This window comes from Hemiscyllium ocellatum, chromosome 32 (assembly GCF_020745735.1).
Source record: "Hemiscyllium ocellatum isolate sHemOce1 chromosome 32, sHemOce1.pat.X.cur, whole genome shotgun sequence".
NCBI classification, from domain to species: domain Eukaryota; kingdom Metazoa; phylum Chordata; class Chondrichthyes; order Orectolobiformes; family Hemiscylliidae; genus Hemiscyllium; species Hemiscyllium ocellatum.
In genome coordinates, this window is record NC_083432.1 from 30,605,730 (window position 1) to 30,629,213 (window position 23,484).

General features: G+C 38.0%; 1 protein-coding gene across 8 annotated transcripts in view; it reads left to right on the top strand.

Annotated features, from left to right (window-relative positions):
• hdac5 (histone deacetylase 5) overlaps positions 1–23,484 on the top strand; it is a 376,118-nt gene that overhangs the window by 235,188 nt on the left and 117,446 nt on the right. For all 8 annotated transcript variants that reach the window (XM_060848955.1, XM_060848956.1, XM_060848954.1 and 5 more), the window contains 4 exons: positions 918–1,038; positions 4,999–5,120; positions 15,867–15,998; positions 20,816–20,928. In XM_060848955.1, the coding sequence (XP_060704938.1) occupies positions 918–1,038; positions 4,999–5,120; positions 15,867–15,998; positions 20,816–20,928 (488 nt within the window). The remainder of the gene's footprint in view (positions 1–917; positions 1,039–4,998; positions 5,121–15,866; positions 15,999–20,815; positions 20,929–23,484) is intronic.

Genomic DNA, 23,484 nt, shown 5'->3' on the forward strand with positions numbered 1-23,484 from the left:
TCGTAACATTGCTCTGAGATAGTTCATACTAATTTGTCTTTTGCTGTCATTTGCTCCACATTACATCCTGATGTTGCAAACCTGCCAATAAATTTGTCCTGGGAAACACAACCTCTGAGTTTTTGATAACTAGTCGGCTGCATTGTAGTCTCAACATAATAAGCAGTCAATGCAAAATAAAAATTTATTGGACATTAGTTTAGAATTGCAAAGGAGGAAACTAAACTTTGGTTCTGTAAAGACTGTTTCCTAAATATGTAGTCCAATAATGCATCATTACACCAATGCTGGGTGTAATTCATAAGGTGCTAGCATCAGTCTAAATAGGCCTTGTAAGTGCATGACTTCTTCATTATACAATTCAGTGGAATAAATTGTTTTTGGTTAAATAATCATATATCTAAATTTAATTAGCCCTACATTCCTGTAAAAGAACAGTATTTTAAATACATTGCTGCGTTAATTAAGTAATATTTTCATGAGAAAAGCATCATTTAATTTCTTTCTTTGCAACGACATCATAACAATGAACTGTTTTGAAAAAAAATTTCTTTGTTAAAATTTTACATTTTTAACACTTTTAGAACCTATGATATGGAATAATGAATTTTTAAAGTAGTGTTCTTAATTGTCCTGTATTTAATGACAAAAATCCACAATCAGTTTGGTGATTACATGAACAGTTTGTGAACATTAATATTAATTAATCAAATTAATGCAGGTCTCAATTATTATAGGAAGGAACAACTACCTTAGATGGGTTAAAATATGCTTTATTTAAATTTTTATCATCATTCTTTAATAAACTGACACTTCTCAATCTGCTAAAAACATTTCAATAGATTATTACTGCAAAACCACCAATTGTATTTTTATAATATCTTAATTTGCATTTGTGCTTTCCTTCTACTCTTCAGGTGCAATAGCTAGTACAGAGGTAAAATTAAAACTTCAGGAGTTCCTGCTAAGTAAAACTGCTTCGAAGGATTCTGTGACCAGTGGATTAAATCATTCCCTCCCTCAGCATCCCAAAAGCTGGTACTATATGTGCATATTCATATTGTAGGTTGTACCTGCTATGCATGTTGTAACTTTGATTTATGCTTTTGCATAGTTTTTACTCTGAATTTAAAAATGTTTTGACAAAGATTTTGAGAAAAAAGAGAATCTTTCTTTAATCTGACAATCTATTTTCAATTGTCATGCACTATGGACATAATGTGGTGATGGAATAGCTCAACAAATGTCTTAGTAAGAAAGTTTTATCAATAGTCTGGTACTATTTTTATAAATAACACTTTGCCACCTGACAATAAAAATTGAAATAACAAGTAATAGATTAACATGTGACTACAAGATCGATGTAGGTGGGAAAGGCCATTCAATCCATCAATGAGACTATACTTATTATCTAACTGTTGAATGATTCCACAGTTTTGCCTCCACTGATCTACTGAGAGGTCCATTCTGTTATTATCATTCATTGAAGAATTTCAGACATAAATTTGTCCTGTTCTGCTTAATTTGAAGTAGCAGATCAATTCTTTTTAACAAAAAAGTAAATTGTTGGCAAAACTCAGCAGATCTGTGAGAAGAAAATAGAGTTAATGTCTTGAGTCCATTGACTCTTCGCAGTGAAATTAGGCCGTACATTTCATGCTGTACTTTTAGTACTGTGTCCAATTCTAGGCTCTGAGGCTCAGAAGTGTTTTTTTTTAAGATTAGATTACTTACAGTGTGGAAACAGGCCTTTCGGCCCAACAAGTCCACACTGACCCACCGAAGCGCAACCCACCCAGACCCATTCCCATACCTTTACCCCTTTGCCTAACACTACGGGCAATTTAGCATGGCTAATCCACCTAACCTGCACATTTTTGGACTGTGTGAGGACAACGGAGCACCCGGAGGAAACCCATGCAGACACTGGGAGAATGTGCAAACTCCACACAGTCAGTCACCTGAGGCAGAAATTGAACCCGGGTGTCTGGCGCTGTGAGGCAGCAGTGCTAACCACTGTGCCACCGTGCCGCAGTGCATGGGAAAAATATGGCTTCTTTCAGAGATTTGATGCTAAACTAGATGTCATTTTTGACCTCGATGAGTTTTAGATCACACATTAGTGCCAATGAAGAGATTGCAGATTCCCAGCTCTGGAACATCATTTAACTTGTATTGCCTTGGTTTATCTATTATTAAATCCTCATCTGTGTCATTGATACCTTGAGACTAGACTATGTGACATTTGTAGACTGCTTTCCAATTCTGCGTTCTATAAACTTGGGGTCATTCAAACCTCTGCTACTTACTTGCACAAAAACATGTTCACTCGTCACTCTGCGACCACTGACCTTGATCCTGGTTTAACAAAAACTCAATTTTAAGTTTGTTATCTTTAGTTTAAACTTCCTCTGTGGCATCCCAATCTCTGAAATCTTCAAAACTATATTTCTTCAAAATGCTTGCCTTCCTCAAATTCTAGTCTGTTATCAGTCATTAGTTTTCATTGTCCCATCATTGGTGACTACATCTGCTGCCTTTCTTTAATTTAGTTCTTGTGGTCCAAACGTCACTGGTAAAGCTAGTTGTAATTGCCTGGAAAAAGCGGTAATGTGGCTTCCTCCTGAACTAGAGCAGTCAGTCCGGTAAAGGTGCATAAGGAAACATCAGGTTTCTGTTTAAACATCAATGGAGAAATTGTCAGATTGTTTTGTGTGTTAGAGAGCAATTTGGCAGTTTCACAAGTTTTCTGTCCTTGTCCATCTAAATGGCAGAGGGCATAGGTTTGAAATGTACTGCCAAAGGAGACTTCACAACTTGCTGTGCTAACACTGCATCTACATTGTTGTGTACATAAATGCTATAATGAGCCAGCGGCAGAGAGAGTGAATGTTTGGGTTGGTGGATGGGATATAGATCAAGATGGCTGCTATGCCCTGGGTGGTTATGAGCTTGTTGCAGCTGCAGTCATCCAGACAAATAGAGTATTCCATTACACTCCTGACTTGTGTTTTGGAGATGATGGACAGGCTTTGAGGTGGCACAAAGTAATTTACATGTCACAGAATTTCCAGCCTCTGACCTGTCCTAGTTGTCATAATACTTATATGATAATCCCAATTAAATTTCTGGTCATTTGATTGACTCTGAAGCACAAGTTTTCGGTCGTTTTGCCGAAATGTTCTTGTGCAACATATCTTTTACTGTGTCCACTGCTTTCAACAATTTCTTTACGTCATGGAGTGAATCAGGTTGGATGAAGACTGGTATTTGTGAAACAAGGAACTTCCGAGAAGTGGCTGTGGTAGAACATCAATTCAGCACTGAAGATTATTTGAAGTCCTAGGCCTTGCCTTGGACACTGATGTTTTGGATCATTGAGGATAAGGATACTCTGGAGCTCTTGCTCTGGTTAGTTATTTCATTGTCCACTCTCATTACAATTGGATATGGTGGAACTGTAGAGCTTTAAGCTGATCCATTGCTTGTGTGATCACTTGCATCTGTCTCTCATTTGGAGTCTCTGTCCAAAGTGCATAACGTCTTGTATTCTAACTTACCAGGTTTGAACCTTAATTTTGGGTACATCTGATACACTTGGTGTGGCTTTTTAAATTTCTCACTCAACCAGGATTGAATCTATGGTTTGCTGATATTGATAGAGTGAAGCATTTGCCATGTCATGTGGTTTTATGGGTTCAGACTTGGTGTTGCTGAGGGAGTCCTCAACACCTTCCTGACTGTAAACCACTATGAGTATCCTACCAGTTGGACACAGGAATAGTGATGAAGTAGTTTGAGACATTGGCTGTAAGTCATAATTTGGTGAGTATTATTAGGCCGTTGCTTGACTAGTATATGGGATAGCTCTTCCAATTTTGGCACATGCCTTGTATGTTAGTAAGGAGAGTATGATGTAGTTGTTTCAAGTGATGCTGAGACATATTTAGTATTGCTGCTTTTTGACTTTTCTGTTATGATTTGCTACAATTGAGTTCATTGCTCAGCGATTTCAGAAAGCAATCAGTAGTCAGTCACATAGTTGTCGGTCTGGAGTCAGACATAGAGCAGACCAAGTAAGGATGGTGTATTTGCTTCCTTAAAGAATACCAATAAAGCAGAGGGATTTTGAAGACAGACTGATAACTTAATGTACACCATTACTCACAACAGCATTTAATTCTCGGTTGATTAATTAATTAAATAGAAATGTTATCAGCTGCCGTGGTGGAATTTGTACTTGTGTCTTCGGAGTATTAGCATGGACCTCTTTATTTCTACTACAATAACATTGTCACGACACCTCTGTCTTCGAGAACTGTAAGCTCAGGGTTTTCCCCCCTCCCCCTTTCATTTTTTTAAGATGCTACCTAAGAATCTACCAGTTTGACCAAGTTTTTTTGCCAATAGCCTACATATTGGTCTACGTGGCTCAATTTCAAACTTGTTTTAAAATGCTGTTGTGAAATGGCTTGGATGCTTAATGTTAAAGTCACCATATAAAGATAAAATGTAGGTATTTGCATTATAAGGAAGACCAAAAGATATTCTTGATACCAAACTTCTAAGCGATGAGCTTACTAAGAAGTATAATGAGTAGTCAGCAGCAAAATATATGTGAAAAATTAGGCTAAAAGATAACAGGTTCAAACTAGTAAATGGTAAATTTCAGATTGATGCCAAGACGTTCTTCAATCAGTGATTCGTCAACATATTGAACATACTTTTGGCTACAGTGGTAAAGACAAAAGCCTGGAATCATTTTGCAACTATGTGTATGCAGTCCTGAATTTAGGAAAATTCTGCATGGATTAACTAAGATGGATTAAATGAGCTTCTCCATCTGAAATTATCTTGTATTGAAATTAATTGGATTGAATTTCATTTGTGGGGTAACTTCAGTGAAATATAGTAACCATTTGTGTGTTTTTATGTACACTTTAATGCAGCTGTATCTACAATGGTACATTTAATATACTTTTCCCTTGATTGTACCAGGGGAGCCCACCATGCATCACTGGAACAAAGCTCCCCACCCCAGAGTACAACTCCTCCCACCTACAAAGTCCCACTGCTAGGATCATATGATGGAAAAGATGATTTTCCGCTCCGAAAAACTGGTGAGTAGTCAGCATTTGATGAAATTTGTTTTTAAACCACTCACAACTGCTGATAGCTAAACGCCCTGCTTAAAATAGAGCTATGGAGAATAATGTTATAGTGTGATGTTAAAACTGAAGTCAAGTTTGAGTCAGATAAAAGGCAAAAATATATTTTTCAATTCATTTTGAATTCTGTTATTCAATATCTGTACCTAGATAAAAGTAAATAAATTATTTGATGGTTTTATATCAATTTAAGATGTTTCTCATACGCATGCAAGTACAAAAGCTTTCCAAATATTTAGGGAAGATATATTTTGGACTCATGTTTGAAAGTGCCACCATTGTCAAGCAAAAATATTGACATGATAATTTTCTTATTGTGTTTGTAACCTTAGAAAATTAATCATTTTTTAAAGTCAACGCCTTTACATATAAATACTGTTTAGACTATTCCATGGAATTGTTGTGTCTTGTCTTGTTACTTGTAACTCAATATCTTGCATTCTATCACATACAGGAATCTGGGATTAGATATTAAACTGGGAGTCTGATCATTTTGCATCCTAGAAAATTGAATTGATTCTGCCCTAATTCAATTTTTGGGTATGAATTTAAACAAAAACTATGCAGTCTTGTTTAACATTCATTGGTAATAAAGGTTGCAGCGCATTAGAATTCTTTACTGCGAAGTGCAGTATATACTCCTGACAGGATTTGTGAACTGTTGCAAAAGAAAAGGGATATTTTCCTGGTTACATTAAATAAATTGGAAGGTAATATGTTAATTATACTTGATAAGGAGGGAAAAAACGACATTTAAATATCAGGCATATTATGACTTCAATAGTTAACAACGTAAATCAACAAAAGCTGAGTTGTGTCCCAAACCAATATATAGCTAGGCATTTATTTAATACGACAATATGTTCGTAGCCATGACAATGTAACCAACTGTTCTGTTTTTCACATTGACTCATTTAGTATTCCAGCTCCTATCTCAAAATGGTATATACTCAAACTGCACTTAACATCTAAACGAGGGAAACAAAGATTATCTGCTTTTGACACAACACATGATCAAAATCTTCCTAGTCCAATAAGCTTGGATTCAACATGTCAGGACCACTCACATAATTTTCAAAAAATCTGATCAATGTTAATGTCTCACAATCTTGATCAAGTTTTTTTGAGGACATAACCAAAAAGATTGATGAGGGAAAAGTGGTAGACATTGTCTACATGAACTTTAGTAAAGCATTTGACATGGATCTGCATGGTAGATTGATTAGTAAAGGTAGTTCACATGGGATTCATGGAGAGCTTGCCAATTGGATATAAAATTGACTTGATGGTTGTGGAAGGTTGTTTTCGAACTGGAGGCCTGTGATTAGTTGTGCTCCGCAGGGATTGGTGCCAGATCCACTGTTGTCACTTATGTGAACAATTTGGATGACATATGGTTAGTAAGTTTGCAAATGACGCCAAGATTAATGGTATAGTAGATACTGAAGAAGATTATCTAAGATTACAAAAGGACCTTGATCAGTTGGACCAGTGAGTTGAGGAGTGGCAGATGAAGTTTAATTTGGATAAATACAAGGTATTACATTTTGCTAAAACAAAAAAGGGCAGGACTTATCCAGTTAATGGCAGGTCTATGGATCAGACAAACCTACAGTTCCACTTACGTAGTTTTTTGAAAGCTGTGTTTTAGGTAGAGAGGGTGGTTAAGAAGGTATTTTGCACACTTACCTTCAGTAAGTGGGATATCATCTTGAGGTGTACAGGATGTTGGTGAAGACACTTATGAAGTACTGTGTTCAGTTCTGTCACTCTGCTGTAGATGGATATTACTAAATAGGAGAGGATTCAGAAAAGATTTTGCAGAATGTTGCCTGGAGTAATGGTTTTGATTTACAAGGAAGGGCTGGATGGGCTGGGACTTTTTTCAGTGGAATATAGAAGATTGAGGGGTGACCTTATAGAGATTTATAAAATCATGAAGGGTATAGATAAGGCGAAGAGCAAAGGTCTTTTCTCCTGGATGAGGAAGTTCAAAACTAAAGACGCGATTTTGTAGGTGAGAGCAGAAAAATTTAAAAGGGACCTGAGGGGTAACTTTTTCATACAGAGGATGAATCGTATGTAGAATGAACTGCCAGAGGGAGTGGTAGATGCAGGTACAGGGATTGGCACCAATCCCTGCAGACCACAACTAATCACAGGCCTCCAGTTCGAAAACAACCCTCCACAACCACCTTCTGTCTTCTACCATCACGTCAATTTTGTATCCAATTGGCAAATGTCTTTTAAAAAGACATTTGGAAAAGTTTAGAGGAACGTGGGCCAAACGGAAGCAAGTGGAACTGATTTAGTTCGGGAAACTTGGCTGGCATAGGCAAGTTGAACTGAAGGATCTGTTTCTGTGTTGTATGATTCTGTGACACTAAATTATTGGTGCAGACAATTTAGTGATTAAGCAGTAATAGCAGAAGGAACATTGGGTCCAGTTTTAATCTCATTATCTGCTGTTCATAATGATATTTAATATATTGATGAAATTGAGATGGAAAGTTATTTTTGCAGCAGCATTGATAAACTAGTTATACTGGTGAGATCAGACTTTTTTTTCATATATATGCTACACATTGACATGAGTATTTGATTTAGAGATGGGGACAACACTGACAAGTGTAGTTTTGACCAATCCTGCTTAGACTGATAGCATTGAGAGTCTGCTATTTAGTGTAGGATTGGAGCTGCATGCAAATCAGCTACATTTGGATTTTGGTCGTTCCCTAAAGTATGTGATGTTATCTGTTGGATTTTCTCACTATACTAGCAGTTTTCATGGTACATTTTCTGATGCAAGTACATAATTTGCTAGATTTACTTGAATTTAGGTACGTAACTTGCCACTGTAAAGTTAGAACCTGTAACAATGAGTTGAGAGCTCAGTAGTATAAGCACTAAGTAAAAAGTGAGGTCTGCAGATGCTGGAGATCAGAGATGAAAATGTGTTGCTGGTTAAAGCACAGCAGGTCAGGCAGCATCCAAGGAACAGGAAATTCGACGTTTCGGGCCAGAGCCTGATGAAGGGCTCTGGCCCGAAACGTCGAATTTCCTGTTCCTTGGATGCTGCCTGACCTGCTGTGCTTTAACCAGCAACACATTTTCAGTATAAGCATTAAGCCAGCATATTGAAGAATATGTAGATTGAGCGGGAAAATGGACATGAAATCCAACCATTACATAGATAAATGATATTTCATCTCTTCAATAGCTTAAGAAGTACTACCTGAACACTCTGATTCTCAAAGATGATCAAGAGAAGTTCCAGAACGCTTCTGTCTCTAAGATGCAATCCTTCCTACACCCTCCCAAATTCTACACTGACTGAAGAAACATAGTTGTTCATAAAATATTGAATCAGTGTGGTCTTTAATTGTTTGGATTGGGAACCTCGCGCATTATAACATGCTAGTTAGTATTATGCTTGGATTTTGATAGTTGAAACGATTGTGGAGCGGGAGTGGATTTGCTTTGTCTGAATTCTCTTGAATACTAAAAGACTGTGCAAGTGAATGCCAATAGACAAAAAAAACTAACATTTGTTGCTCATTCCTGGCTGCCTTTGAGAAGGTAGTAATGAGCTGTCTTTCTGAACTACTGCAGACTATGTGGCTAAGGTAAGACCATAGTGATATTCTGGAGGAGGCTCCAAACTTTTAGCTCATCAACGATGAAGGAACACTGATATATTTCCAATTCAGAATGCTATAGATAGTTGGAGGTGATGATATTTCCACATGCCTATTCTTGCCCTTTCAGGTAGTATAAGTTATGGGAGGTGTTGTCAAAGAAACATTGATAAGTTACTAAAGTACACCTAGTAAATAAGACACACTACAGCTATGGTGTGTTCATCGTGGAGCAAGTAAGTATTCAAGGTGATGGGTGGATTGTTATTATTGGGCTTGTTTTTATTGGATGATGTTGAGCTGCTTGAATGTTGGAATTACTCTTATCCAAGTAAGTGGAAATTTCTCGTACACTTCTGATTTTTGTCTTGCAGCTGTGGGAAAGGCTTTGGTAAGCCAGGAAGTGAATCACTTATTATAAAATTTCCAACCTCTACTCAGCTCTTGTATCAGCTGTACTTGGTAAATGGTTGCTCCATTTGCTTCTTGTAAATGGTGACTCTAGGATTCTGCCAACAGGGGATTTGATGATGATAATTTGATGTTAAGAAACAATGGTTAAATTCTGTTATTGGTGATAATTGCCTGGTACTGTGTAATGTGAATATTAATTGCACTTTATCAGCTCAAGTCTGAATGTTTTCCAGGTCTTGCTACATGTAGCATAGACTGCTTCTTAATCTGAAGAATGCAAATTGGGGTGAACATTATCAATTATCATATTATGATAAAGGAAAAGTCATCGATGAAGAAGTTAAGATGAGTGGATCAAAGACATGAACCTGAGATCATCACCGATGTTTGGGCCAAAAACAATGGGCATCCATTAACAATGACTGTTTTTCTTGGTATTAGGTTTGACCCTCCCAGCATTAGAAAGTGTTACTCTTGATTCCCATTGAATTTAAGCTTTATTAGGGCCTCAAGGTGCTTATTCAAACACTATCTTTATACCAAAGGCTTGCCACTGGAATTCCACACTTTCACCATGTTTGCTGTCGTAAGCTGAGTGGTCCTGATGGAACTCCGTCTGAGCAGCTTTAATCAGATTATTAATGAGTTAACTGGTGTTTAATGGCACAGTCAGTGACACCATTCATCTTTTTACTGATGATTGAGGATAGGTTTCTGGGATTGGAAGAATTAAATAGAATTGGTCCCACTTTTTATTGGCAGAATATAAGTTGCATTTTGTTCGGGAGAAACCAGTTTTGTAGCTGTGCAAAAATAAGTTGCGTAAAGGTTCATCTTGAGGCCCAAGACCTTAACTCTCACTTAGATGTTGTTGAGACTCATAGCCTTTTCAGTATCCTGTCAGGTAATTTCTTGTACTGAAGATTGACACTCTGTTATGCATTGATCTCAGATTGATGTTGAAATGGAAACAGCCAGTATTTCTGGCTATTAGTGCTTGTCATTATCATGTGAGTTTATAGTTCTGAACTTGCAATTCAAGAGTGGGAAGTGAAAAGAAGGATGATGAGAAAACATATTTACTCAAGCTACAAGAAACGAGTCAGTCAAAACTTTTCAACATACCTCCTAGGAATCTTCTTAAAAGCGGCATTAAGAAAGTTTATAAGTGCATCTCTAATATTAGTATGCACAAACTGAAAATGATTAACAAGGCAAATGTAATGTTAGCATTTATTATAAGGAGAATGGAATAATAGACAATAGGTGCAGGAGTAGGCCATTCTGCACCACCATTCAATATGATCATGGCTGATCATCCTCAATCAATATCCTGTTTCTGCTTTATCTCTATAACCCTTGATTCCACAATCCTTGAGAGCTCTATCCAACTCTTTCTTAAAAGAATCCAGAGACTGGGTCTCCACTGCCTTCTGGGGCAGAGCATTCCACACACCCACCACTGTCTGGGTGAAGTAGTTTCTCCTCATCTCTGTCCTAAATGGCCTACCCCTTATTTTTAAGCTGTGTCCTCTGGTTCGTGACTCACCCATCAGCGGAAACATGTTTCCTGCCTCCACAGTGTCCAATCCTTTAATATTCTTATACGTCTCAAGCAGATCCCCTCTCGGTTTTCTAAACTCAAGTGTATACAAGCCCAGTCACTCCAATCTTTCAACATAAGATAGTCTCACCATTCCAGGAATTGACCTTGTGAACCTACTCTGCACTCTCTCAATAGCCAGAATGTCTTTCCTCAAATTTGGAGACCAGAACTGCACACAATATCCCAGGTGCACTCGCACCAGGGCCCTGTACAGCTGCAGAAGAACCTCTTTGCTTCTATACTCAATCCCTCTTGTTATGAAGGCCAGCATGCTATTAGCTTTCTTTACTACCTGCTGCACCTGCATGCTTGCCTTCATTGACTGGGGTACAAGAACACCCAGATCTCTTAGTACTGCCCTTTTACCTAACTTGACTCCATTTAGGTAGTAATCTGCCTTCCTGTTCTTGCCACCAAAGTGGATAATCATACATTTATCCACATTAAACTGCATCTGCCATGTATCTATCCACTCACCTAACCTGTCCAGGTCTCCCTGTAATCTCCTAACCTCCTCCTCACATTTCATCCTGCCACCCAACTTTATATCATCAGCAAATTTGCTAATGTTACTATTAATACCATCTTCTATATCATTAATATATATTGTAAAAAGCTGCGGTCCCAGCATTGATCCCTGCGGTACCCCACTGGTCACCCCCTGCCATCCAAAATGGACGGCCTTGAGGTATGTAGGGAAGAGGTCTGGGGAATACTGGAAAGGATGAAAAAAGATAAGTCCCCTGGGCCTGATGGCATTTATCCTAGGATCCTCTGGGAAGCTAGGGAGGAGATAGCGGAGCCATTGGCCTTGATTTTTATGTCGTCGTTGTCTACGGGAATAGTGCCAGAAGACTGGAGGATAGCGAATGTGGTCCCCTTGTTCAAGAAGGGGAGTAGGGATAGCCCTAGTAACTATAGGCCAGTGAGTCTCACTTCTGTTGTGGGCAAAGTCTTAGAGAGAATTGTAAGGGATAGGATTTATGAACATCTGGATAGGAATAATGTGATCAAGGGTAGTCAGCATGGTTTTGTGAAGGGCAGGTCGTGCCTCACAAACCTTATTGAGTTCTTTGAAAAGGTGACCAAGGAAGTGGATGAGGGTAAAGCAGTAGATGTGGTGTATATGGATTTTAGCAAGGCGTTCGATAAGGTACCCCATGGCAGGCTAATGCAAAAACTACGGAGGTATGGCATTGAGGGTGCATTAGAGGTTTGGATTAGGAATTTGCTGGCTGGAAGGAGACAGAGGGTAGTAGTTGATGGTATAGGTTCATCTTGGAGTGCAGTTACTAGCGGTGTTCCACAAGGATCTGTTTTGGGACCATTGCTGTTTGTCATTTTTATAAATGACCTAGAGGAGGGTCTTGAAGCCTGGGTGAGCAAGTTTGCGGATGACACGAAAGTCGGTGGAGTTGTGGACAGCGAAGAAGGATGTGGCAGATTACAGCGGGATATAGATAAGTTGCAGAGCTGGGCAGAAAGGTGGCAAATGGAGTTCAATGTAGCTAAGTGTGAAGTCATTCACTTTGGTAGGAATAACAAGAAGATGGATTACTGGGCTAATGGTAGGCTACTTGGTAGTGTGGATGAGCAGAGGGATCTTGGTGTCCATGTACACAGATCTCTGAAAGTTGCCACCCAGATAAATAGTGCTGTGAAGAAGGCATGTGGTGTACTGGGCTTTATTGGTAGAGGAATTGAGTTCCGGAGTCCTGAGGTCATGTTGCAGTTGTATAAGACTCTGGTGCGGCCTCATCTGGAGTATTGTGTGCAGTTTTGGTCGCCATATTATAGGAAGGACGTGGAGGCATTGGAACGAGTGCAGAGGAGGTTTACCAGGATGTTGCCTGGCATGGTAGGAAGATCGTATGAGGAAAGGCTGAGGCACTTGGGGCTGTTCTCATTGGAGAAAAGAAGGTCTAGAGATGACTTGATAGAGGTGTACAAAATGCTTAGGGGTTTAGATAGGGTTGACCATGAAAACCTTTTTCTGCGTATGGAGTCAGCTGTTACTAGGGGACACAGCTTTAAATTAAGGGGTGGTAGGTATAGGACAGATGTTAGGGGTAGATTCTTTACTCAGCGGGTTGTGAGTTCATGGAATGCCCTGCCAGTAGCAGTGGTGGACTCTCCCTCTTTATGGTCATTTAAGCGGGCATTGGATAGGCATATGGAGGAAAGTGGGATAGTGTAGGTTAGGTGGGCTTGGGTTGGCGCAACATCGAGGGCCGAAGGGCCTGTACTGCGCTGTATTTTTCTATGTTCTATGTTCTATGTTCTATTCCGAAATGGAGCCATTTATCACTACTCTTTGTTTCCAGTCAGCCAACCAATTTTCAATCCAAGTCAGTACTTTACCCCCAATACCATGCCCCCTAATTTTGCTCACTAACCTCCTATGTGGGACTTTATCAAAGGCTTTCTGAAAGTCCAAGTACACTATATCCACTGGATCTCCCTTGTCCATCTTCAGAGTTACATCCTCAAAAAATTCCAGAAGATTATTCAAGCATGATTTCCCCTTCATAAATCCATGCTGACTCTGACCTATCCTGTTATTGCTATCCAGATGTGTCGTAATTTCATCCTTTATAACTTACTCCAGCATCTTTCCTGCTACTGAGATCAGACTAATTGGTCTACAATTTCCTGCTTTCTCTCGCACTCCTTTCTTAAAAAGTGGTACAACATTAGCCACCCTCCAATCCGCAGGAACTGATCCTGAATCTATCGAACTCTGGAAAATAATCACCAACATCCACGATTTCTCGAGCTACCTCCTTCAGTACCTTGGGATGTAGACCATCAGGCTCCGGGGACTTATCAGCCTTCAGACCTAACAGTCTCTCCAACACCAATTCCTGGCAAATATAAATTCCCTTCAGTTCAGATCCTTCAGCCACTGTTACCTCTGGGAGTTTGCTTGTGTCTTCACCAGTGAACACAGATCTGAAGTACCAATTCAACTCTTCTGCCATTTCTTTGTTCCCCGTATTACTGCAACCGTGCAGGGCCTTTGTGAGATCACTTCTGGAATACTGTGTACAATTTTGAACGCCTTTATTTGAAAAAAGGATGTAATTGCGTTAAGAGGCAGTTCACAGAACGTTCACACACCTCATTCCAGGCATGAAAGCTGATCTTAGAATGAAAATTTCACCAGGTTGGCACATACCATTTAGACTTTACAGCAATGCAAGGTGATCTCATTGAGACATATGAGATTGTGAGGGACTTGATGGGGTGGATATAAGGACAATGTTTCATCTTGGGTTGAGACCAGAATTAGAGGATATGGTTTAAGGATAAGAGGTTTACTTGTAAGGTGGAGATGTTTTTCCTCTAAGAGTTTAGTCTGTGATTTATTTTTTCATCAGGAATGGCTGGAGGGAGGATCTTTGACTTAATTCTATCTAACCCAGCTTTGAATATTGATAGACAAGAGTCTGTGGTGGTTAGAGTTGTGGATGAGGATGGGGGTGGGGGATGTGGGAAGCTGCATGTGTGTGGTGGTGTTGGTAGTGGAGAGGAAAAGACAAGGAGATGGAGTTACTTAAGAGCACAATAAGATCAGCCTTGAGTTTAAAGAATGATAGAACAGGCTCAAGGAACCAAATGATCTATTCCTGCTCCTAAGTCCTATGTTCTGTTTTTTATTTATACAGGAATAATACATAGTACACAGACAGAAAAGATAATTGAACAGGAATTTCAAAGAAGAAAATATAATTCAGTCAAATTTGTGGCACAGTAGAAATTCATTTGGCCTATTGTGTCCATTCAAATTAGGAAAGATCTGATCAGTATGATTTTGCATACTATATCTCAGTCTGTGATCTTGTAGGTTACAGCAAATAATGTGTATGTGCAAGTGCTTTTTATGTACGATTTGTTGAGCATTTACTTTCTCACAATAAGGTAGAACGTGCAATTTTTTTTATTCTTATCTGGGTTGTAGACATTGTTCATGAGATATTTGTTGCCCATCTCAAATTGTCCTTGAATTGATTGGCTCTCTAGGCCATTTCAGAAAACAGTTAAGAGTCAGCCCCATTGTTGTGGGCCTGGAGTCATGTATTTGCCAGACCAGGTAAAGGATGGTAGATTTTCTTCCCTAAGGGACATTAATGAACCAGGTGGGTAACTTGTGAACATGTGTAGTGATATAAGCTGTGCAATTATTTACTCAAAGCAGTATTTAATTTTGTAATCGATAATACACAAAATTTATTATCACTTGTTAGTTGTCCACATCCATGTTGATTTCAAGCTGAAAAATGAATATTTTCTTCTTATTTAATCACACCCACAAATGAGTCCAGTTTTGAAATAATTTTGGCTACATTGTGCTATCCTTCAGGTTTTTAAATTGCTTTGCATTAATTTATATGAGATGCTTTATAATTAAAAATATCAGAAAGGTCTTTTGATGTAAACAAGGGTACAAATCTAAATTTTACCACTTTTTTTTAATGCTCTACTGAGTAACCCATGACTGACACTGGAGAATAGCTTTTCCCATGTGCATTGTTGTTTTGAATGAATTTTTTGTTTGTTTTCAATATTTCATCAAGGTAAATAGCACAGTATTCATGAAAATGACACGTCAGTATTTTCAAGTTTGTGGTTTTTTAATGTTGAATCAAATCTAATACTGTGTAAAAATAATTATAAATTTGTGACAATTTTGCAATTGATGTCAATGAGCAGAAGTCAGTAGATCTGTATGCTTAATTTTTTATGCAACGGTACAACAAATTTAACTGTTCTCCAGAAGTGGTGAACTAATTATTAACTGTATTCATTTAAATGTGTTCTGGTCTGAAAACGAGCGTGCTAGCAAGAATTTATACCTCATGAGGAAAGCAGATTTTTTTGAGCCAATAATCTGATGTCATTCAATTAATGATCATTTAGTAAGCCTTCATCCCCCCTTCATTCCAATTAATGTTAAACACTTTGTGCTTGCTTATTAAGGCAAAAAAAAACTTTTTCAGAGCAAAGTTTTAATTTTTTTTCTTGAAATAATGTACACAGCTTCTGAACCCAATTTGAAGGTACGTTCCAGATTAAAACAGAAGGTGGCTGAGAGGAGAAGCAGCCCATTATTGAGGAGAAAAGATGGCACAATAATTAGCACATTCAAGAAGAGAGCTATAGAAATCACAGGTAAGTTTGCAGAATTGAATACAGTGTGTGATGCATCATCCGGCAACTATTTATAATCCAAAGCTAAATTAAACCCGATCCAGTAGTAATTTTTTCTGCCATCGTATTGTGTATGCTGCTAAAATTGGTTTTAAATGAAAAGCTAAAATAGCCATCTTTCCCATTTAAAGTTATAAATGACTGCTGCAGGATAGTTTCACAGGTGCCAAAGGATCATCATTGTTTCATCCAAGATATATGTACCACAACATGATTTTACTGCTGAGTACCCAAGAAAAAAAGCAATCCTCTCCTTGTCTGTATCCATAGAAGCAAACCTCAGAAATTACAGGGGAGCAATCAGAAATGTAATCATCAGAAGTGGATGATTTATTCCACCCTCATCTAAGGAAAACATGATCAAATTTGAATATTCCAAGTCTATATGGCTCAAGCGCACACTGAGCAAACTTTTAGGCTTCAGAGAGTCACAGTCAAAAAGTGTGGCACTGAAAAGTACAACAAATCTGGCAGTCTCCAAGGAGCAGGAGAGTCAATGTTTCGGGCATGAGCTCTTCATCAGGAAGGCTTCTGATGAAGGGCTTATTCCCGAAACATCGACTCTCCTCCTCCTTGGATGCTGCCTGACCTGCTGTACATTTCCACCCCCACACTTTTCAACTCTGATCGCCAGCATCTGCAGTCCTCAGTTTCTCTCAGAGTCTCACACAAGTAACTAAAAGCAAAATGTACGAGTGCTGTAAATCTGAAGCAAACACAATGCTGGAGAAATTCACTAGATCTGGCAGCATCTATGGAGAGAAATAGAGTTGATGTTTCAAGTCTGGTCACAACTGACTTCTAGAATTCTGTGCAAATAATGCAAAGTCAATTCTTGAAAAGTACAAGCAGTTTTCGTACAACGCACGTTTCAATAATGCAAATTCGCTATAATGCGATTCATGATTTGGGGCACTATTTCTAAAGTGTGAACTTTTGAAGTGTGTTTTGTTATAACGCGATTCCAGCCCCCTTAGTTTAAATTTTAACTCGGGTTTGCATGAGAACAGAACCACCATGTTATAGCAGAAAAACCTGTATTAAGCAACAGATCTTTATTTTATAAATATAACAATTCTCCGTCCTTTGTGCAGTTCCAAAAACTAATTCTTGCATTTCTTTTATTGAATAATTTAAATGTATTGAAAACTTACCAATATACTGTGATGCATGACTTGATATTTCGTTCATTAATATGTTGCTCAGTGCATGATATTGTGTCGTATCTATGTTTTGAAGCTCAGATTTTTAATTTTATCATTTTTAGATTTAATTCAGTTTTTGCTGTTAATACAACCTGAATACAATCAGGCCATGTAAGTTCGTTCTAACTGGTTAACAGCTAGTTCAAGTTTCACAAACTTGTCATGTTCCCAAGCCTAACTGTCTGCAAAATTACTCACTGCTATAGATATAGATCTGTATAGGTGTAGGGACCATATAAATAGTGTAAATATAATTGAAAGTTGAATAATTTGACGTAACACAGCATAATGACCAAGTAGGATGAAATTCTTTTTCATTAGCTTTGGAAAATCCTAAAAACTTTCTGAACCATTTGTAGCCATTTGTGTGGCTGGAGGCAGGGAAGGCAAAGAAATGACTGAAAACAATGCAGGAGAAGGAAATTAATTTACAAAAATTAGTCTTCAGTCTGTTGGAAGAGCAGTCCAACATTCCACTTTCTGTATTGCGAGAGAATGGAAGAGCAACTTTGTGAATTGATTTTGAGGAGGGTTTCTGTCTCTGGCACTCAACACTATTTTAGTTTAGATTTGCAGCACCTCACAAAATCATATATGGCTTGTCTTGTTGGTTGTGACAGTTATATGATGTACATTATTAGTATATGGCCTTGGAGTAGTTTTGTCACTGCTCTGTATCTGACTCTCTTCTGACCCAGATTTAATATGCCATAATGATCAGTACAAGATCATTATTGCAACGTTTCTTTGTATGTTGGCTTGTTCTGTCAGAAGGTGAAAGTGAGGACTGCAGATACTGGAGATCAGAGTCAAGATTAGAGTGGTGCTGGAAAAGCACAGCAGGTCAGGCAGCATCCATGGAGCAGAAAAATCAATGTTTCGGGCAAAAGCCCTTCATCAGGAATGAGGCTGGGACCCTCCAGGGTGGAGAGATAAATGGGAGGGGGGGTGAGGCTGGGGAGAAGGTAGCTAAGAGTACAATAGGTGGATTGAGGTGGGGATGAAGGTGATAGGTCGGAGAGGAGGGTGGAGCAGATAGATGGGAAGGAACATTGGCAGGTAGGACAGGTAATGAGGATGGTGCTGACCTGCAGGTTGGAATTGGTGTAAAGTGGGGGAGGAGAAATGAGGAAACTGGTGAAATCCACATTGATGCCCTGGGGTTGAAGTGTTCGGAGGTGGAAGATGAGTCGTTCTTCCTCCAGGCATGGGGCAGCGAGGGAGTGGCGGTGGAGGAGGCCCCAGACCTGCATATCCTCGGCAGAGTGGGAAAGGAAGTTGAAATGTTCGGCTAGGGATCAGTGGTGTTGATTGATGCAGGCATCCCGGAGATGTTCCTTAAAGCGCTTTGCGAGAAGGCGTCCAGTCTCCCTCCCATTTATCTCTCTACCCCAGAGACTCCCAGCCTCATTCCTGAAAAAGGACTTTTGCCCGAAACTTCAATTTTCCTGCTCCTGACCTGCTGTGCTTTTCCAGCAGCACCCTGTCTGAAGTTAATTAAATTTTCTTTGTTGAGGTGTCTTTTCTCATTTATACTAATAGAAACACGATATACTGTGGCAAAACTATTTGCTCAATGATTTGATGGTAAATCAGATATTCATATTTAAATTCGTGCCATCTACTATCATGGTCTCCAAAGGGAGCAAGCCTTAGGGCAATGATTGTCTATTAAAGAGAGATATGCACTTCTGAGCAGATAAAGTGCCAGCTTGTGGTGCAGCATGTCTAGGTAGCTTGGCCTGACTCACATCCCTCCATTAGTCTTGATCCTTTTCCTTCAAAATGTTAAAAGTAGACGTTTCCTTTTGGAAGATCATGAATAGAGTCGTAGAGATGTACAGCATGGAAACAGACCCTTTGGTCCAATTCGAACATGCCGACCAGATATCCCAACCCAATCTAGTCCTACCTGTTGCACTGTTGCGATAGTACTAGCCTCCGCCACTTTCTCTGGCAGCTCATTCCAGACATGGACCATCTATGTAACTAAAGTAATGAATACAAAGGCTCACTAGAATCGATGGAAGCAAAACAGTTTTATAGAAGGGAACAAATAAATCCAGGCAGCAAGAGTTGTACCTCTGCTTGATTAATATTGAGTAATGCTGAAAAACAACACATTTGGTCAAAGCTTTTTGTTCTGCACTTACCCAGGAAATTGACAAGGATACCAAATCTATACAAAAACCAATTGTAGACGACTGCAGAATGTTGAGTGTGCAAAGAGTTACACTGACAACAAATTAAAGATTGTCAGTTGGGCTTGCAGAGTGCCACACTTCCTTATCCTTGAAGCTATTTATATGAAAACACGATGCTGTTCTTTGCACATAAAAATAGCATTGACACGCACTACACCCATTTCAGATCAGTAAGATTGATGACATTGATTCACTGGTAAATTTTTCAGGCGATGTCTTTATCAATCCAAATCAACCTACCCAGCTTAAAATTTAAGCAAAGCCACCAGTTCACAGTCAATAGCATTAATGAGGAGCAGGAAAAAGCCTGAAACACCAATGTTCCTGGTCCTCGGATGCTGCCAGGCCTGCTGTGCTTTTCCAGCACCACACTCTTGACTCTAATCTCCAGCATCTGCAGTACTCACTTTCGCCTAATAGCATTAATGAGTCAATTCTTCAGTGGGAAGTTCTCGGCAAATCCAAGTCCACTTGCTAACTAATCAACACTTTCTTCTCATGCAGTATAAATATTGGTTTCCCTTTGAATTGGTGTTCCTGTGTTTTGTTCTGGTGAATGTAAAAAACAAAGTTGTTTTTTGTTTCAGCAATGCTTAAGTTTTGTAAGACCAAACGAGTTTCAGTCTTAAAGCTTTTAAATTCCGTTGTATAACTTGGTGCCTAGCAGCAATGGGTACCATTATTCTTTCCATATTAAATATGAATGTTGTAGCATTGTAGAGAGGAAGTTTGTACTCAAATTATTATAATGGCAATAGTCCATGTAGTTTAAGTGTTTTCAGAAAAAATATTTTATATTTGTCGTTTTTTGTTAAAAAAAGTGCGTGTTGTCCTGTTGCCACAAAATTATTTTATTCTTCTATCTACACAGGAGTCTTGGACAAGTTCAGGTTTTGAATAATGTCCTCTGAAAAACCTGCTGCTTGAAATTATTAAATACCCAAGAAATTTCATTTTGTGAATAAAGCTACACAACCTACTACAGTATCAATTTTAATGTAATTCTCAAATTAGATAAAACCAAGAAAAACTAGTTACCATATCCATGATGGTTGTTAAAACGATAATATTGTACGTATGATTTTCTGCCTGCACTTGCCACCCAGTAACTTTCCACCCATTAATGTAAATGGGTGGAAATTTACTAGTTGGAAAGTGTAGAAGTCAAAATAAACCTGACCAGTGAGTCATTGAAGCTCTTTCACCTTTTGAAATTAAAAAATGGCAAACTATTCCTTGAATGAATGTGTAACCATTGCTTGTTTTGATAGTGAGTTTTAACCTATGCTTCTTGGTCTTGAGCATTTGGTAAGAGTATAATGAGGCTACTGCTTCCTTCATGCTTGTTTCTTTGTTTTGATTATTTCAGTTTCCTCAGTTTGTAACAGTGCACCTGGTTCTGGTCCTAGTTCTCCGAACAGTTCAAACAATATTCCTGCTGAGAATGGAACAACTGGCTCTGTACCCAATATTCATTCTGAGGTAATAACTTGTACCTACCATTAAATCTTGAAACCACTTATTTCTAAACATGTCATAACTAGCTTTTTTTTTAAGTTGTTGTAAAGTCTGCAGGCATTCATTTCGTATGTTGGTGTTTTAGTTAACGTTGCAATATATAAGTGCATAAATTGAAAATAATTTGAGAGTCCGCTCTTGGATTGTAAGATGATAATAGATACAGAGTCACATAAAATTCAGTCTTGAAGATTGCAGTGAAAAATAGCAAATATTATAGATTATCTTGCAACAAGCTACAGATTTTATTTAAAATAATTTGCAAGCAGTGGTTTAAGGAAAGCTTCATTTTGCCTCACCAATGTACTTTAAACCCAGCCACAGAAGTCAATGACAATTTCAACAGTGTATTTTTTTCGGTTTGCTGCAAGTTGTATGCTTTGGGATAGAGACCGGTAGAAACTGGGTTTGGAATGACAAAACTGAACTTGCAAAGCTTATTTTTCAGTCTAGGCTGAGTTTGACAATGTGCTAGCCCACTTCAGAGCAGTATATATTTCACACTTCCTCTTAAGTTTGAGTAGTTTAATTGTGTCGATGTTTGATATTTACTGAAAACACTGAAAATAAAGCAAGCATGCAGAAAGCTTTCTGTTTAATTTACTATGGGTTATTGTTCCTAAGTCACTTATGACATTATTAGTTCTGAGTAAACTACTTGAATGCTATATAACCTTGACTCAAAATTAACTGTTGTCAATTGCACCCCTCTCCTAAAAACAGCCTTAATGCACAATCACAAAACATAAAATATGAATTTAAAATTTTAATCAGTAATTTATTTTCTTAAGTTTTTTTTAGATTATGTTTGATTTTGGCAAGTGAAGTACTCAGTAGTAAATTTGATTATAATCAGATAAGCATATTTCATATTATTTAAGCTTGCTACCTTTACCTGTTAGGCTAAACTGTTAGAATGTTCAGCTCAGTTACTCTTGTGCTGTTTACAAATAAGTTAACCTTGAGGCTACTGAAAGTAAAAACTTTTAGAACATGAAGGAAGCTTCCTGAAATGCAAGGCATGTCAGCATACATTCCAATTAAAAATGATTCGCTCTGATATCCAGAATAAAAATTGTGCTGTGGCTTTTTATTATTAAGTATTTATGAAGTTTTGTTTTACTGCAAGGGCTTAAAGTGCTGAATAAGAAAGAAATATGTCGAGGTCTTACCAAAATTTTGTAGCTGGTAGCTTTATTGTTCCTGAAAAGGAATACTGAATTGATAGAAACAGAATTAAGTGTGCCTGTGTTTGTTTGTGCAAACTTGAGTGCGTGTGTGCATAATAAAGATTGTTCACTTTCTGCAAAATCCTTCTTGAGGTTAAAATATGAAAATGCAATTATCTCTGTATCGGATGTCTGCTGCTCTACAGTTGGAGGCTGCCGACTAATAATCCCTTTTCCCACAGTATCTAATAATTTGACATGGGAGACATATTTTGACAGCATAATCTAATCTGCGCAATGTTGATCAGTGTAACATTGTTACTGTATATTGAACCAAGGTGTAGAGAATAACTTGGGTACTTATATCTAAGCAGTTGATCAGATTGCTTGAATTGTCTTATCTCTGTATGTACCTAACACTACGAGTTCTTGTGGTCAGAAGAAGATCACTGTTAGTGAATATTAGTTTCTCTTGTTTTAAAAGATTTGTTTAAAAATATCAAGTGTAAGAAGTCTATTTAAATGTGATTTGTGAGATCATTCGACTTGGAATAGCCATTGTCTCCAGTGAAAGGCTGCCATGTCTTTTAAAAATATGGTTATATTCTGAATGCAAGCAACAGCACCCATAGATCCAGATTAGGTGAATAATGTAATTTGAGTTTCTGCATTTGAAAGCAGGAATCTGAAAGTTAGGTTTTATGTAATTCCTCAACTGCAATCATCATGAGTAAGTGAATTGTCCCAAACAGTTCTTGCCCTTTACAAATTTGGTGAGACTCAGAAATGTTTTGTATGATGGCATGATGTTGTTAACTTTCTGACTCTTTAGTTTAATGCATTTTAAAAGTTCAACTTAACTATGAATTAGATGGTAAGCATATCTCATTGGTTAGACTGAATTTCAAGCAGCAGAAGCTTTCACTCTGCACTTCAGTAACTTTAAGGATTAAATTCAGATTATCCATTGCAGGAGTAAGTTTGAAGGGTTAGTATTTGATCTAGCCAGTGAGGAACTTACGAGGCATATGATCTTTAAGATCAAATTAATTACATCTTAAAATATAAACCACTTCAGAAATTCAGCCCTCAAACAAACTTGTTCAGATGTGTGTGTTGAATTGATTAAGCAAATTTGTTTTAAAAAAGTCATTATTAGTATTTTGAATGATTCAGATACAAATTAAACATTTAAAATCATAGAACTCTTGAAAGCCACTTATCAATACTGTATTTGTTATCATTGACCCAATGTGACTTTTTCATTCATCATTAATTCCATATCTTTCTAAGTTAAAAATGTACATTGTTTGAACCATGTCAGAGAAGTTTAGCTATTGGTTATTGCTCC